Source organism: Garra rufa, chromosome 20 (assembly GCF_049309525.1).
Source record: "Garra rufa chromosome 20, GarRuf1.0, whole genome shotgun sequence".
Lineage (NCBI taxonomy): Eukaryota > Metazoa > Chordata > Actinopteri > Cypriniformes > Cyprinidae > Garra > Garra rufa.
Window position 1 is genome coordinate 198,781 of NC_133380.1, and position 19,166 is coordinate 217,946.

Below are 19,166 nucleotides of genomic sequence, written 5' to 3' on the forward strand. Positions count from 1 at the left end.
CACACTACCAAATACAGTGCAAATTAGCAAATATCACAGCTAAGTCAAGTCCAAAATAGTATAAACAGGCTTTTTTTGGTTATTAAATAAATACCAGTAAATTGACTAGCGCAAATAATAATAAATCGCAATGCATAATTTATTAATACTGTCTTCCCATAAATTTTGCATGTGCAGGCCTTTTTATCATGATTTTTTCTAGGGCTGCCCTTGACTAGTGATTTTTTTTGGTCAACTAGTAGTTGTTCATTTTCAGCATTAGTCACACGTTTATTAATAAACCATAGAAATCATAATAATGAGTCTTTAATAAGCGCTCAAGCACACACAAAAAAGTTTGCCACAGCGTACCGGCAGATATAGTAATGTGTTAGAAAAAACCAGCAAGGAGACTGCATTAACATTTTATTAATTTAATGATAAACTATTGTTTTCTTTGTTTTCAGCACAAGTTTCTTTGTTTTCTGTAAGGCAAGTATTCACAGAGTTTTGAAGTTCGCAGAGACCGAGACGGTAGAAAGAGCATCCTGTTTGCTTTCATTATTTTACAAAAGTGCAACATTTCATTGTTATTCTGAGTCCACACAAATAAACGTAGAGTCTTTACAGCTTTGAAAGATGTATTACTTTTATCTGTAAGACCAAAAATGACGGAGTATTTTAAGAGCAAGTGACCACACCAGCGCCTCCATCTGTCGTGCAGTAAGCGAGCTACTGTTCAGCCTAAACACTCCACACAGACACTTGCATACCACACATTTTTCTAGGTTAACATTAGATTGAGTGGCCATGTAAAGTTGCTACTACTTACATATTTAAGATGAAAAGCGATAATGAGGTTGATAAATGAAATGCAAGCATTTAAATGTCCTGCCCAATGTACTTGATTGACGCCTAATTATTATATGCAAAACTATATGCTGTTATTGATTAGAACACAGTGGGTGCCAAATTAAAACAAAGCAAAAAAGCAAACATACGCACCATGTTTCCATCCTCTGTGATATTGGGGTCATAGCCACAGTTATATGCAACGACGACTGGGTTTATTTCAGTCCAGCCATTGGCAGTACAGCTCTTCGTTATGTTTCCTGCAAAGGGCAAAAGGACAGTGAGTACGTAGGTCAAAACAGAGACAAATGAAGACTGTTAAACCGCAGGATTCAATCACAGCCTCATTCCTCCAATAATGACTGCTACTCACACACACTTAAACACACTGCCAAAGATGAGGCTGGCGATTACTGCAGAACAACCAAAGGAAATGAGCACTTCATGGATCTCAAGCGGCCAATGAATTCATCAACAGGAAATTACAAATATCTACAGTCATTGGAAAACTTGGAACGTCTTAGTCTTATCTTATTTTTTGCAACACAAAATTTAGTGATCTGATTTATTTTAGGCAAAATTCAATGGACATTTTTGGAAGAGATTTCTGCAACTGATAACTGCGCTAAACGCTCACTGGCTTGAGAATCCTCTCAGGCCTGGAGCACTTCAAACTGAATGAGGCTGATTTCTGCACCCAGCCTGTTTTTGTGAAGCGAATAGTAGACAAGCTCATCAGGTAATCATTCTCTGCAAAATGGAGGAGGGAAAATAACAGATGTAGTCCTGTCCGTCTTATCGCTGCCTGAAATACCAGCTGGAAAATCCTTTTACTCACTGGACACATTATGACATTCCCATAATGACCCTTAAGATCCTCCTCTCACTTTTTCCCGCTACATGTAATGTCCATGTCACTCTTATCAAATTCATGACCTTTCTGCCATACACTTGAGGCCAGGTTTTTTGAGGGTTGATGTCACAACAGAAGATAAATAGAAAGGAATGGAATTTTAAAAAACAGCACCTCCCAAAATATTCCCAGTATTACGAGGCAAGGATTACAAATTTGTCTCTGACTAAACCAAGTATTGAAATGTCATACAGATGTCTCAGCATTTGGAAATATTCTGTTTGCTACCAAATAAAAAGAAATAAAATAGAAAATAAAAGCTATTTTAATTTACAGTTAGTCACTGGTTGTATCCAAACTCCCAGATGACGATTTGCCTCACAATTAGAGAGATGAGTCATGAATAAAACATCAACTTCTTCACCCCTGAAAATGTTACTCTCATTTGTAGGAACCTTGTCATCCTTGGAGAACGTAAGGGCATCAAAGAAGGTAGGTATAAACCTCGAGAGAACACAACAGGCTCTACTTCTGGACAGTGAAACACAACAGTATACAGGGATTGATGTAAATCTACTGTACATTAAAAGGCACCTATGATGGAAAATCTACTTTTACATGGTGTTTGGACATAAATGTGTGTTGGCAGTGTGTGAACACAACAACCCTACAAATCAGTCTCATTAGGCATGCTGTTTAAATTCTCTGTGCAGTGTGATGTCACATTGTTCAGGCCCCACCCACAGCTGCTGACTGACAGTCCTGCATTACCACCATAGTTTCCGCCCTCAGCAAGTTTGGTCGTAGAATTCTTCGGTTGTAGGCTGTTCTCCATTTTCTCTGTGCTCGAGCCAATAACCAATAACAATGTCTCGTAAGTAATCTGGGTGTTCTTTATTTAGATGTAAGACTGAACATAAGAGTCTTCATTTTCTCCCAACATCTGAGCCACTGAGGACGCAGTGGATTACTTTTATTTTTTTAGGTAATGCACCTTAAAATCAATCTAAATGCGTTAATGTCTGTGCAAATTATTTATCTTCAGACTGCTTTGTGAATGTCATGTCATTCTAGTGCTTAGGTAACCATATTTGGTTAAACGATAACCATAATTGACCAGCGCAGCGCTGGTGAGATTAGTTTGCGCCACACTGTCCACTTTCAGTGGCGCTAGCAAACACTTGCTACCTGTGCTGTCAAATCAGTCACTCCAAAGCCACTAGAAGGCAAGCCTGCAATCTCAGACAAAAAAGCATAATGGCTAAAGCTAATGCTGCTGTGCAGGGAAGGATACCAGACATTGTTGTTTTTGAATGGATGTCAATAGAGGAGAGGGTTCACTCTTTTTTTGTTTTATAAGAGAAGTCACAGCCTTTTTGTGACAGGTGGGAATCATTTTATGGCACTTCCCATTCATTCCTATGGTATCGGTAAACGGTGATTGAGTGTCACGCAACTCTAACTGAAATGCAGTGATGTTATGTCTGTAATGTGATTGGTTATCAATAGGGCTGCAACTAACGACTATTTTAATAGTCGACTAGTCACCGACTATTGAAACGATTAGTCGACTAATCGGATAATTATTCAATTTTTCTCAAATTTAGCATGAGATTGCTTTAATTATGTGGAAAATTATAGTAAACACAAGAAAGAAGGGGGTACTTCAATAAAAAATGCATATGTTGCTGCTGATAGGCCAATTCATACTAAAAGTAAATAAAAATGCCCTGTCTAAAACCAATTAGGCACAGTGCTCGGTCAGTACAGACATAAATGCATAAATTAAGAAACTCTATAATTTTTTTAATGGACAGGCACATTTGTTTTATAAGAAAAAATAAATTAAAATCAAGTAAACATTTTCTTCCTGTAAACCATCAGCAGCAATAAAACAGTAAACAAAAATGTATATCCAAAACAAAACGTATTGGCTTCCATGTTATTTAAATCTTACCGAGGCCAGCCAAACTCCGTTTCATTCAACTGTCCGACGTGCTTTCTCTTTAAATGTTCGTGCATCACAGAGGTGCTGCCGTGATGCGCAAGGACTGCTTTACAAACCATGCAGGTAATATTTTAATTCGCCGTAGCAGGCTAAAATGCTCCCAAACTTTACTCCTGTTTCATACATACTCAGTCTGCAGTGCGTCTACAGTCCGTGTGCGTTACGTATGCGGTGCAGAAGAAGCACAGACTCGTTTTGCTTTCACACAGAATGCGTTTGCAGTCCGTACATTGTGAACGTTCTAATCCGTTAACATGGGTGTGGAAAAAAAAAAACGCACTGCAGACGGAGTATGTGTGAAACGGGCAGGGCCGGAGTGGGACTCCTTTTCAGCCCTGGAGTTTCAAGCCTTAGACCGGCCCACTTTAGTTCACGACTGACTATATTAAAATGACGTCATTTCCAATTCAGTGCAAATACAGTAGCCTAAGTGTTGCTTCACAGTGAAGATTTATTTGAACAGTTAACACAATATAATGTTTAACAGTATCAGTATCTATTTTCTGTTAGAATTAGTGCTCATAAATATCCAAACCTTGAAATGAAAAAATATCAAATAAATACAAATGTATATTAAGCTATATGTATAAAATAAAGATTAAAAGAAAATGTATTAAACTTTCTAATGACACTATCATGTCTTTTTCAAGTAAACCGCTGCTTTATAAGTTCAAATATTTTTCATAAATGAGAACATTAAAGGGTAAATGTCTAACACTATTCTTTTAAACATCACAATGTCCTTTTCTGCAATATCTGAATATATATTCTGTGCAAAATTGTTCAGTCCTTAAACACAAATAAAGAATAGAACAAGTATTGCACTGTCCTACCTGCCCATTCTAGTGTGTTGGGCTCATGACTGGTGCTTGTTAATGTTACGGGGCCTGGCTCTTCACTCTTAGCAGCAAACTGGACTAGAGGCTGCTGCTGCTGAAGAGCAACAGTACAAGAAAAGGTTTGATACATAAACATGAACGGTGATTTGCAGACATCGTTGTTTTGCACTGCTCCTAACTAGCTTGACGTTAACCAGGGGCGGACTGAGACAAAATTTCAGGCCGGGAAATCTCACACTTATCCAGGCCATCCCACACCAAAATTTGAAACCCTGGACAACAATATTTTTCATCATCACATAAAGAAAAGTTGAAATCAACTGGGTAAAATAATTAAATGCTATCTCTTGAACTTCCAATTTGCCTTTTAATCTCTTTTAATCTCTCTGTCTCTCATGTGTGTTTACTTTTTAAACAAATTTTCTTGTATCTTGTGTCGCTTTTTTCATAAACACATCTCGACCTTTACAACCACCTATACAGTGCAGATCTAAGGTTGGTCTTTTTTAAAGAAGACAATCAGCAGATTATTGCAGAAATACTGAGACCTTTTTAAAGACATGTTTTTGTCAAGATTGTAAAAAGTTGTGATTTTGTAAAATGACACTTGACATTGCTGCTAAGGGGGAGGAGACAGCCACCAGGATGGTTCTTGAGCTTCTAAGCTTTCAAAATTATATATAATTTATGATTAGTACTAAAACATTTGATAGAAAAAAGGGCAACAGAAAAAAGAGGGCCACTACATTAGGACCATGTGTTATTGTCGTAATGTTAAAATTAAAACAACAAAAATTAGCTACATCTTGAATATATCTTTTTTTTGGCCCTAAGGAAAATTAACCATGATATTATTGAACCTATGGTAAACATAGTAACCATGCTTTTTTTGGGTTTTTTTTTAGGATTGATTCCCATTAGTATAATCATAATTTTATACCATGGTGAAAGTATAGTGTAGCAAAACCATTGTATATTGTATAATTATTGTATAACTATAGTAAACATGTTTTGTAAAACCACAGTTAATTTTTATAAGGGTAGCTCCCTAAACCTGTTTTAAAACGATATTTTTTATAGATTAACATTTGTTAGCAGTTCAATACTTAAGTAAACAAAGACAAAACTACAATAGTCTGTTTACAGATGTAACAGACCTGCGCTTTAGGTCCTAAACAGGACAGATTTGTCTCTCTGCTCCACCTGGGCACTTTTACTTCAGTCTCGCGTCGTTTTGGCGGACGGCGGACGCGCGGATGCGCGGAGCGCGCGCGAGACGAAACGCGTGCCAGTCAAGACTAACCGATTTATGATTAATTAGAGTTTTATTATTGAATGGCTAATTCTGAAATAACCACTTTAGTACATTAGGCCGGCAACAAAAACAACAACAACAATATTAAATAATAATAATAAAAATTGGAGGGTAGCGGGCCAAAAATTCTCCCGATGGACAGTCAGCCCCTGGCGACTGCTGTGAGTGCAGGCAGCTAGGGACACCGGCCCTCGCGGCCAAAAAAACGGACCGGCCCACCGGGAATTCTCCCGGTCCTCCCGATTAGCCAATCCGGGCCTGGAAACGGGCGTGTTTTGGTACGCGCAGCTGCTGCGTTGGACGCCGCCATTTCTGTTTGTTATCGCTCAGCATAGAAGCTGCGTATGTGCGACTCTCGGCAGAAAGATGCCTCACTCGGTTGTCTGGCGACAACATCGACAATGAAATTCATTGTCGACTATTTCTATTATCGATTTTTGTCGACAACGTCGACGAATCGTTGCAGCCCTAGTTATCAAGGCATACGTAATCCAAGTTGACCGTTATGCTTACATACAATCTCTGGTGACAGGTCAGTGCGACACGAGCTCTGTAACATTGCGTTGTTTCGTCCAGTTTCGGTGTTTAGCTTCCCATATGTACGCCTGAACACCGGTTCTCTCGCTTTCAGTCATGTTGATTCTACGGGTTGTTTATTGCTGTAGGTATGCAAAGTAGAGATGTACACGCTATGCCCTCTTCTGAAAACGGGGCGGGAATATGCATCTTATCTGCATTTAAAGTGATACACACCCAAACAGCTCTTTTTAGACACACCCCAAAAATTACATTTTACACAATAAATGATCTGTGGGGTATTTTGAGCTGAAATTTCACAGACACATTCTGGGGACACCTGAGACTTATATTATTTACTGTAATAAGGGGCATAATGCAGTTGAAGTCAAAAGTTTACATAGAACTTGCAGAATCTGCAAAATGTTAATTATTTTACCAAAATAAGAGGGATCATATAAAATGCATGTTATTTTTTATTTAGTACTGATCTGAAAAAGATATTTCAGATAAAAGACGTTTAAAAAGTAATAGTTGAATTCATAAAAATTACCACGTTCAAAAGTTTACATACTCTTAATACTGTGTTGTTAGCTAAATGATCCACAGCTGTGTTTTTTTTGTTTTGTTTTGTTTTTGTTTTGTTGTTCATGAGTCCCTTGTTTGTCCTGAACAGATAAACTGCCCGCTGTTCTCAAAAAAAAAAAAAAAATAAAAATAAAATTCAGGTCCCACAAATTCTTTGGTTACAAAACTGTTAGGTTCAAATGCTCACTGATGCTTTAGAAGGAAACACGATGCATTAAGACCCGGGGTGTCAACTTTTGAACAGAATGAAGATGTGTATATTTTTGTTATTTTGCCTAAATATCATAATTTTTTATTTAGTAATGCCCTTCAGAGGCTACAGAAGATACTTACATGTTTCCCAGTAGACAAAATAAGTTACATTTCAGTAATAGTTGAGAGTCCCTCAGTTGTCCTCAGTGTGAAAAGATGGATCTCAAAATCATGTGGGTAAGTCATTGTCGGTAAGGGTTGAAATGCTGAAAACCACAGAATTTACGGGACCCGAAGGATTTTTCTAAAGAACAGCAGTCAGTTTAACTGTTCAGGACAAACAAGGGACTCATGAACAACTATCACTAAACAAAAAAATCATTCACCTGTGAATCATTCAGGTAATAACACAGTATTAAGAATCAAGAACTTTTGAACAGGGTCATTTTTATAAATTCAACTATTATTTTCTTTTGTAGACTATCTGTAAACATCTTTTATGTGAAATATCATATTCAGGTTAGTACAAAATAAAAAATAACAATATTTCGGTAAAATAATTAACATTTTGCAGATTCTGCAAGGTGTACGTAAACTTTTGACTTCAACTGTAGGTGCCCTTTAATTAGAACAGAATGCTTGTGACCAAATGTCACAAAATCAGCTAGCAACTAATCACAAAAGCTTCTAATGAGCAGGATTTCGTACAGTGGAATTAACGGATAGGGAATCAAATGTTGTTTACTTTTTAACCATAACTAGCTTCAAAAGTTGAAGCTCTAACTTAAAGTCTCTACAAATTGTTAAAATTGCATCAAAGATTTCAAATCGGATGTGTACATGAATGAGCACCAACCTCATTACATCTGTCCACCAAGACTTTTAAACATGTTAACATGAAGAAAAAAGCTTATTTGTCTAATTTCTTAAGTTAAAAACCAGCCCCACATCCAATTAAAATGACTCTGTGGGAAGCAAGATGGAAAATACATCACTGTGAAATTTTGGAACGTTTGATATGCATTTGGCAAGTTGTGGCGGTGATCATCTCGCTCAGATGGGACAGCTTGAAAACCTCATTATCACTGTGCCAGAAGTATGTGTAGCTGATGATGTTTACTTCTGAGAGCGAAAAATTTACATTTAGACAAAGTGAGGATTGAGGGCGTTCAGAGATCCTGCAACAGGAATACATAAAATATGAGCTCTTTTATAGTGTTAGCTAATAAACAGATTACAGTCAAGCACAAACTGCTCCTGCTCAACTCACAATAGCACCCACAGACTACAAAATCCTTTTTTTAAATTCACATCATTGACAAATACACAATCATTCAGTATGTTTTTGCATGAATAAAGCTGACAATCTCTTCATCAGAATACAAACGCACAAGACATTGTCTATGTAATCTCAAGCACTGGGACAGATAAGCTACTGCCGCTAGAGTCTGGATTTGTTTTCAATGAGGGATTGTCAGAAGAATGCTTTCATCATTCCGTAAAACAAGACAATGATTGTCAGCACCATGTATGAAGATGTGGACCGAACATGGGAGCTAATCAACCCGCTGTTATGTTATTTCAGAGCGCGCCTTTGAAGAGGTCTTCTGCCTCAAAGCCTGCAGAGATACACGCCGGGCCTCGGGTTAAAGCTCGCCCCCCTGTGAGAGTTAATGCAAGATTCCCGCTAGCCTGAAGGGTGAGGATGGGGGTTCTGGTTCTGGTAAGGTTTTGGTCTTTAAACAAGTGTTGATAATGGCATGACTTGTATAAACATGAATCAGACTGGGCTTTTGATAAAGCTCTTTGAGCAAAGTGTTATTACAGCAGCTTTCTGCAATGAAGGTGGGTGTGTAGGTGTGTCCTTCTCTTTCAAACGCAAGCTGCTTGACGTATTATGACAGTGGCTCTAAAAGTGGAATTGCTGTGAGAAGCTGCAAGAATGTGGGTAATTAAAGGAGTATTCTGGGTCCAGTACAAGTTAAGCTCAATCAACAGCATTTGTGGAACACTTCCAAAAATAATTAAGTTTCCTCCCTTGTTTTGTTAAAAAAAGGAGGTTACATTGCAGTACTGACAATAGAAGTAAATGGGACCATATTTTGGAGGGCTTAAAAGCAGAAGTGTGAAGCTGATTTTTATTATTTTGTTAAAAGTTGTCATAAAATTTGAAAATGTTGCATTGGCTACTAACTGAGATAAAGTTTAAGTTTAAAATACTAAAATGACTAATTAAAAACTACTATAATAAAAATGATTCAAATATACATACAGTGCCTTGCAAAAGTATTCAAAGCCCTTCGTTTTCTTTATGTTTTGTTATATTGCAGCCTTATGTTAAACTGCTTTAAATAACTTTTTTCCAAATCAATCTATACTCCAGTCCATACATCATAATGACAAAGCAAAAAACTGATTTGCAAATTTATTACAATTAAAAACTGCAAAAAAGTACAGTTCATAAGTATTCATACTCTTAATGCGGTACTTACTGAAGCAACTTTACAGCCTCAAGTCTTTTTGGGTATGATGCAACAAGATTTGCACATCTGCATATGGCAATTATCTGCCATTCTTCTCCTCACCTCTTCACCTCTCAAACTCTGTCAGCTCAGATGGGGGCAGACACACAATTTCAGGTTTCTCCAGAAATGTTTGATTGGGTTCAAGCCAAGGACATTCACAGAGTTGCCACTCTTGCTGTGTGCTTAGGGTTATTGTCCTGTTGGAAGGCCAACCATCTGTCCAGTCTGAGGTTCTGAATGCTCTGGACTGGGTTTTCATTAAGGTAATCTCAATATTTTGGTGCATTGAGCTTTTCTTCTACTCTGATGAGTCCCTCAGTCCCTGCCACTGACAAAACAGTCCCACAGAATGAGGCTGCTACCTCCATAATTTACTTTTGGGATGGTAGCTGTGAAAGTAAAGATCAGACCAAGCACCAAACATGGTGCTTGGAATTTAAGGTTCATCAGACCAGAGAATCTTGTTTCTTACAGTCTGAGAGTTCTTTAGGTGCTTTGTTGCAAATTCCAAGCTGGTTTTCATGTGTCTTAAATAAGAGGAGGATTGAGTTTGGCCACACCGCCATAAAGACAGAATTGGTGGAGTGTTGCAGTGATGTTTGTCCTTCTGTAAGCGTCTCCCGTTTCCACATATGATCATGGAGCTCAACTAGAGTGACCATCAGCTTCTTGATCTCCATCAATTGCTCAGTTTGGTCAGGAGACCAACTCTAGCAAGAGTCCTAGTTGTTCCAATCGTCTTCCATTATGGATAATGAAAGCTTCATGCTTCTGTAAACCTTCAGTGCAGCAGATTTTTTTCTGAACTCTTCCTCAGATGAACAATCCTGTCTCTGAGCTCTGCATGCAGTTCTTTTGACCTCAGGGCTTGGTTTTTGCTCTGATATGCTTTTCACCAGGTAAACTTTTATTGAGAGGTGTGCGCCTTTCCAAATCATACTCATTTAGTTGAATTTGCCACAGGTTTACACTCAAAGAGTAGTAACATCTACAAGCAATATAAAAACTCCTGAGCTAAATTTCAAGGAATCAATAAATTTCAATGGAATCATTTCAGTTTTTTATTTTTAATAAATTTGCAACATTGTTAAAAACACTTTTTACTTTGGCATTATGATGTATGGAGTGTAGATTGATGTGGGAAAAAACATAAGTTTAACATAAGGCGGCAACATAACGTGAAAAAACTGAAGGGGTTTGAATACTTTCACAAGGCACTGTTTTTAAATGATTAAAATGATCAAAGCACATAATAAAATGACTAAAACCTTACAATTTAAATAAAATAAAAGCTATTTCAAAATATCAATAAAAGTAAATTAGATTGGCTCCATTCACTTCTATTATAAGTGACTCACTGTAGCCTTTTTTGTGGCAATCAACAGGACACAAATTCTGGAACCTTGAACTTTCCTTTAAGGTGTGTTTACCTTTGCTTGCAAGTGTATAAAGTAACGTTGAACAGCTTTGGCTTGGTAAACTTTGCTTTCTGAACATTTACAAGAGGTGTGATCATGAGGTCATTGCACTATTGACAGTGTGTTTGACTGAAGCATGAAAGTGAAGATTGAGTTATGAGCAAAGAAACCACTCTGAACAGTTGAGAAGATTAATGACTGTATGTTTGCTGTAAAGCTCTTGGGTAAAAAGTTCACATGTATTAGGACACTAGAAGCTCCACCCAAAATGAATTTATGACATGTCCCTGGATCTATGCGCTGCCAAGTTTCGTAACGCTTGTTTTCCTTTCCGTGCTCCTATAAAAATGAATTGCTTCTTGATTAGACCATAACACAAGACCTGGTAGATTCTTTTGTATCTATAATCTGATACTACCACTGGACAGATTAAGCTTCAAGGAAAAAAATGTCACTCCTGCTGAATAATATAGGAACAGCTGGAATACCGGGAGTGAGATTTAATCTTCAGGCTTGATTACAAAAAGCACCAGTGCTATTAAAGAGCCATAAACTGATATTTCCACACACAGGGTTCCCAAATAGATACATTTAAACAATTTAGGGCCGCACATGGTGTGAATTTACAAAAAAAAAAGGCATACGGGTATAAATGGCCAAGCAATGTAGACAGCATCGTGAATTAAGAGGGGATTAACTGCATACACTTTTAGAACTATTAATAACAAAACCAACTGTAAACGTTCATTAACAGAAGCAAGAGACACTGAAGACAAACGCAAAGATTAGAAAATAACATTACTGTAACAGGCAGATCGAGCTCACTGTTTATGATGCAAGAAATATTGGAAGAAAATCCTAAATACTGAATTCGGGGTTTATATGAATGTATCTCTAAGAGGAACTGACTGTCTTCAGAAAAGTTTAGATTTGCTTTTCATCTTACCTCTGTATAATGCATATTAATGTAGTATTTAAAAGTGCAGAGCTGTTTTTGTTTACAGCAGTGACCAGGAAAACGTTGTATTGCTGATGTTCCAAAAGTGCCACCTGCTGTCAGTGAGTGAATTTGCGTTTTCATTCAGTCTGTCTGCTGTTTTTGTTTGGTTCACAAAGTTAAGGTAAGACCATTCTGTTTGTGCTTTAATTTTTGTAATTATACAAACTAATTTACATCAAAAAGTGTTTATGCTACAAGTGACATGTTTGTTTGGATTGTGATTAAAATGCATTGGTTCTGCAACTGATTCATGCATTCTGATCATATACAGTGGGGCAAATAAATATTTGATACACTGTTGATTTTTCAAGTTTTCCCACTTAAAAAGAATGGAGAGATCTGTAATTTTCATCATTGGTACACCTCAACTGTGAAAGACCGAATCAAAAAAAAAAAAAAAAATCCAGAAAATCACATTGTATGATTTTTAAATAATTAATTTCCATTTTATTACATGAAATAAGTATTTGATACAATAGAAAAATATAACTTAATATTTGGTACAGAAACCTTTGTTTACAATTACAGAGGTCAGACGTTTCCTGTAGTTCTTGACCAGGTTTGCGCACACAGCAGCAGGGATTCTGGCCCACTCCTCCATACAGGTCTTCTCCAGATCTTTCAGGTTTTGGGGCTGTCGCTTGGCAACACAGAGTTTCAGCTCCCTCCATATTTTTTCTATTGGATTCAAGTCTGGAGACTGGCTAGGCCACTCCAGGACCTTGAAATGCTTCTTACGAAGCCACTCCTTAGTTGCCCTGGCTGTGTGTTTGGGGTCATTGTCATGCTGGAAGACCCAACCACGACCCATCTTCAATGCTCTTACTGAGGGAAGGAGGTTGTTGCCCAAAATCTTGCGATACATGGCCCCATCCTCCCCTCAATACGGTGCAGTTGTCCTGTCCCCTTTGCAGAAAAGCACCCCCAAAGCATGATGTTTCCACCCCCATGCTTCATGGTTATGACGGTGTTCTTGGGATTGTACTCATCCTTCTTCTTTCTCCAAACACAGCAAGTGCAGTTTATACCAAAAAGTTCTTTTGGTCTCATCTGACCACATGATCTTGTCCCATGCCTCCTCTGGATCATCTATGGTCTTTGGCAAACTTCAGATGGCCCTGGACATGTGCTGGCTTGAGCAGGAGGACCTTGCGCACACTGCAGGATTTTAATCCATGACGTTGTAATGTATTACTAATGGTAATCGTTGAGACTGTGGTCCCAGCTCCCTTCAAGTCATTGACCAGGTCCTCCCGTGTAGTTCTAGGCTGATCCCTCACCTTTCTCAGGATCACTGATACTCCATGAGGTGAGATCTTTCATGGAGCCCCAGTCCAAGGGAGATTGACAGTCATCTTAAATTTCTTCCATTTTCTAATAATTGCGCAAACAGTTGTTTCCTTCTCACCAAGCTGTTTGCCTATTGTCCTGTAGCCCATCAGCCTTGTGCAGGTCTACAATTTTGTCCCTAGTGTCCTTAGACAGCTCTTTGGTCTTGCCCATAGTGGAGAGGTTGGAATCTAATTGATTGAGTGTGTGGACAGGTGTATTTTATACATCTAACAGGTCTGTGAGAGCCACTGGTTGGTAGGTGATCAAATACTTATTTCATGCAATAAAACAGAAATTAATTATTTAAAAATCAGACAATGTGATTTTCTGGATTTTTTTAGATACTGTCTCTCACAGTTGAGGTGTACCTACAATGAAAATTACAGATCTCTCCATTCTTTGTAAGTGGGAAAAGTTGTAAAATCGGCAGTGTATCAAATACTTATTTGCCCCACAGTAAAGACATATTTTACTGTAAAAATACAGTAACAAAGTTTTAGGTTTTACGGTTTTAACCTAAATTTACATTACTATACCGTCATTTCATTAACTGATATAACCAACCTATTTAAGTACAAGCAGCTTTTAAATACTAACAATACTAATATTAAAGGTGCACAGTGCCATTTACACAAACACTAAACACCATCACGGTGACACACTTGAAACTGAAATAATGCAATAAACATTAATTTAACAATGTTAGATGTAACCATCAAAAAGATCATTTTTTTACCATTTTTTTTACCAACCAACAGGTTTTTACTGTAGCATTTTTACAGTATTTTATTGTTTCACTGTCTTTTTTTTACAGTGCAATGTCTGAATGTGACTAAACAAATGCTTCTTGATCTCTCCCCAGAACTAACTTCATGTTTTCTTCAACTATTCTCAACCAACTATTCCCAAGGTGCATTAGGTGAAAGGTATTTTGTGGATGTATGAAGTCATTTCTCCTTAACATTCACACAGATTAACAGACTACTTACACCTGACAACCAGAAAGTCAAGTCAAGTCACGTTTGTTTATATAGTGCTTTGTACAATACAGACAGTGTCAAAGCAGCTTTACAGTATTAAACAGGAAAACAGTGTTGATAATGCAAAGGACAATAGCAAACGCTCAATCATAAAAACTGAGTGTTTGAAAGTGCTGAAATGTGCTATTGTGTTATCATTTGAAACCTAAAAATGTATTCAATATTTTGCTTGATAAGTGTATTTATACCATATTTCACTAAAATAAATGCCACTTTGTTTGACACTTTGTTATATACTGCAAATAGATTAAAGAGTGGCTGAAGTCGTTTTCAGGTCCGCTATATATCTGGTTGGGCTACAAACAGAAAAGAAGGACATCCTACACAATATAATGGAGAAAAAATGTGTTGGATTAATTTTGAGGTCATTAAAAGAAGTGAATAGAGCTTTCCAAAAGCAAACCAATCCAAGTTATTGTTGCATAACTTTCGCATAGTTCTGTTGAAATCAGCGTAATCGCAGCGATCACTAATGCAGCGTAAACACTGGTGTGTACTGTAGGAACACTGATAAAACAATTCTCGCTAAAAGCATCAACATTCACTGTTGAATATCTTTAAACACTCTTTCTGAGCTATAAACATGGAGCAGTTCTGGGAAATCGGTGCTGAGAAAAACAAATGTTTCTTATGATTGGTCCAGAAAGCCTCAATCTGTTCGCTATAAATTAATGAGGATTTTTGTGTCCTCTGGGTCCATGTGTGTCCTTTGTTCTTCCCTCTGGTTCATAAATTGTTCCATCAACACATTTGTTATATAGGTCTTTGTCTCCTTTAAAATCCAACTCAACATTCCCAGTCAGTTAGTTATCAGGTTTTTTTCCCATCACATGATCGTCAAGTTGGCCCACCCCTGATCTAATATATGCAGGTCTTTTCCCAATCACATCTGGCCTGTATCACAGCTCACCAAAGGCTATCTCCTGCATGAACTCCACAAGCACATGAGGAAGATAAATCCACTGCATTTCACCCTGTACCATCTAAATCCCTCAATCCATGTTTTGGATTCCTTCCAGAAAGCACTCTCTCAGAGCACTCAGAGTATCACAGGAAAGGCATGCCCCTTTCAACAAGACATGATATGACCTGGAAGCCATTAGATGTGTGTAAACAGTTCATAGGATGAAAAGTATGGTCGTAAATCAAAGCTGAAATTCTGACAGAAAGCACAAGCGAGTAAAAGGACATGCAAATAAATAAGTTGAAATTCTCTATCATACATATGGAATAAAAAAACACAGACATTTTCTATAAAAGGAAGCCAATGTGTCAGCTACCTTTTCCACTTTATAAGAGCTCACCCAAAAGTGCTGTATTTTCCTCAATGATGTGTCATTACAGAAATGGATGTCCGCTGCTTTTAAAGTAAGATCACTTTGAAAACCTTATTGATCCACACTGTCATTTCCCCTTACAATTTCATGATTATTGAGCAACCCAACCTCTTGAAATACTTTCATTGGTGTTCTTGCGTCAAACTTAACTGCCCTAGACAGTCCTCAGTTCCTTCTAAACTTCTAAAGTCAAAAATGACTCCTTTTACTCATCTGTGTTAAGGGGGGAGTCAAAACAAAATGAAAATTATTACAGGAAATATGAAACTAAAAGCTGATATATTAACTTTATGTCAAAAGGCCAGTTTTTTCAGTTCCCCAGATAGTTACATACACTAAAATAAATCAGGGTAAGGCTTCATTTTAATGAGATCTGGCATGATATGAGTGCTCATGTTTAAACCTGTCAATCAAAGTCTGTATGACTGACAGGTCCATTGGACAGTCTAGCAAAATAGAGAAGTCAGCAGTGATTTACCTGACTGCATGCTAGTAATATTATGCTGAAAGCAGTTTAGTTATTAGCCAGTCAGCAAATAGTACATCAATAAGTCAAGGACTCATATATGGGCCATTCTACAGAATTGGTGCAAAGTCAAGAGTTGGAAACTCTGTCTCAGTCGTTTTCCACAAATTTTGTATGGATGCAAATTGTTTAATATCCAAGGTGCACATTTCTAGCAGTTGTGCAGTCAATTCTTATATTGTATTTTCAGAAAGTTTTGGAATACTTCCTCTCACCAAATGTGTCACTATAGCGAAACACAATAATATAATTTGTGACCCTGGACCACAAAACCAGTCATAAGGTTAAATTTTACAAAACTGAGATATATACATCATATGAAAGCTCAATAAATAAGCTTTCTATTGATGTATGGTTTGTTATGATAGGACAATATTTGGCCGAGATACATCTATTTGAAAATCTGAAATCTAAGGGTGCAAAAAATCAAAATACTGAGAAAATCACCTTTAAAGCTGTCCAAATTAAGTTCTTAACAATGCATATTACTAATCAAAAATTACATTTGGATAGATTTACAGTAGGAATTTTACAAAAAATCTTTACTTAATTTCCTAATGATTTTTGACATAAAAGAAAAATCAATAATTTTGACCCATACAATGTATTTTTGGCTATTGCTACAAATAAACCCCAGCGACTTAAAGGGATAGTTCGAGCATTTAAGACATGAAGTTGTATGCAATCCTTATCAGCACTATAGTGTATACACACTGACCCACACTGCGTTCACCTCCTTGGTCAGAGTTCTGGCCGCTGGAAGTTTTTCAAGAAAGTAGTCACGGTTAGTTTCCGGGGCCTCAAAACTGTGCGTTTTTACGTGAAAAAAATATATGCGTTTCAAAGCTTGATTAATTTACATCACAAAAACCACTCCTGACAAAAATCATACCTCAGTTTTAATCGGCACTATATTCTTTCCGTTTCCATCAATCCGCACTGCTGCTGTCAGTTCGCACGTTCCGATCAGCTGTTCCATTACACACTCGAATGACAACGACGTAAAAAGTAGAAAATTAACAATGGTGCGAACTTGTAAATTCCCAGGTTGAGAATGTGCAGGGATCGCCGTTCAGATTCCATCGTTTTCCTGTTTCTGATATAGTTATGAGACAGCTTTGGCTGGTTGCCATCGGCTACTCTGCGGGAGCTAAAATATCCAGTATCAAGGATTTTCGTGTGTGCAGTGCTCACTTCAGCGAAGACGATTACATCCCCAACCAAGGAGGACAAATCAAAAAACGGATTTTAAAGAGTTCTGCTGTACCAGTACCACGGGTAAGCTCTATTTACTAACTTTATGTCGCATACGACAGGTTTATTTTGAAGCTAACGTCGGTTTTTAGGCTAACGTTACACTGAGAATATTCTAACCGGGGCGGTGATAGCATCGACAATAATCGACTGTCTATGTGGTGAGAAAATCGGCAAATGTCATAACTAATGAATTTAATTGAATCTATATAACACAACAAAATATGATGCTTTGCTATATTTGTTATTGTCTGTAACTATGCGGAACGTGTGTCGGTATCATCGTGTTTAAGTGTGCTTGAAGTCACATACAGGTAGGTCTAAACCAGGTATCTCCAACTCCGGTCATCGTGAGCTACATTCCTGCAGCTCGATGTTTTCCTATGTTTCCTATTTTATGAATGGAGTCCGCCTTCCCGTCTGTGAGGAGACATTGTAAACGCGCGATCATGTAGAGACAGAAATCACATGCCGTCGTGTAAATAAGATAAATAACATAAGGCTATTTAGTTTGTTTAATACAACAACAAGGGCCCGTTCTGTAGGAAAGATAACCTTAACTTCTATTGTGATCTGGCGCTATATAGAAAATAAAATTAACTGGACGTTAAAGGGGGGCTGGGCGGGCTGACGAAGAATACAAAATATCGAACGTTTTATCGAACACATTTTTTATTGATATCGATCTCTTGTCTATCGCGATATATATCGTTATCGTTTTATCGCCCAGCCCTAATTTTAACCCACATGCTAAAACACTATAAAACACAATAAATTGCATAACTGTACCAAAATTTTGTTTATTTCCCCCAAATAAAGGAAACTTCAACAAATGTTGCGGACTTGACTGTTTTGATAGTGACAATTGTACATACTTTTAAACCTAGCTAAAAGAACCCCCCAAAAATAGGTAATGACATTCTTTAAGGTTATGCACAGATTTTTTATCCTTTTGAACACATTTACCTCAAAATGATGAGACCTATCTATGTATCTATGTAACTATGTAGCTATGAAAGAGAGTTAAACATAAATATTTCCTGATCATAAATGTAGGGGTGTAATTAAAATCAGTCTCAGCCTATCTTCATAAAAATCTACTATTTGAATACTTTGCTTTTTAAATGTGTTTTTTTTTTTTTTTTTGTGGAACAGCAGTTTGCACCAGTTCTGTAGAATGGCCCATATATATATATACAGTGATGAAAACAATTATTTGATCCCCTGCTGATTTTGAATGTGTGCCCACTGGCAAAGAAATTATCAGTCTATAATTTTGATGGTAGGTTTATTTGAACAATAGAGACAGAAAAAAGTTATAAATTGATTTGCAGTTTAATGAGTGAAATAAGTATTTGACCACTTTGCAAAACAAGACTTGGTACTTGGTGGCAAAACCCCTGTTGGCAATCACAGATGTTTCTAGTAGCTGGCCACCAGGTTTGCACACATCTCAGGAAGGATTTTGTCCCACTTCTCTTTGCAGATCCTCTACAAATCATTAAGGTTTTGAGGCTGACGTCTGGCAAATCAAACCTTTAGCCTCCTTCACAGATTTTAGGTCTGGAGACTGGCTAGGCCACTCCAGGAAC

General features: G+C 37.4%; 1 protein-coding gene across 1 annotated transcript in view; it reads right to left on the minus strand.

The window, feature by feature from the left end:
* LOC141293577 (vasoactive intestinal polypeptide receptor-like) overlaps nucleotides 1-19,166 on the minus strand; it is a 48,386-nt gene that overhangs the window by 19,390 nt on the left and 9,830 nt on the right. The window contains exon 4 of the mRNA XM_073825602.1: nucleotides 985-1,091. Coding sequence (XP_073681703.1) covers nucleotides 985-1,091 — 107 coding nt within the window. The remainder of the gene's footprint in view (nucleotides 1-984; nucleotides 1,092-19,166) is intronic.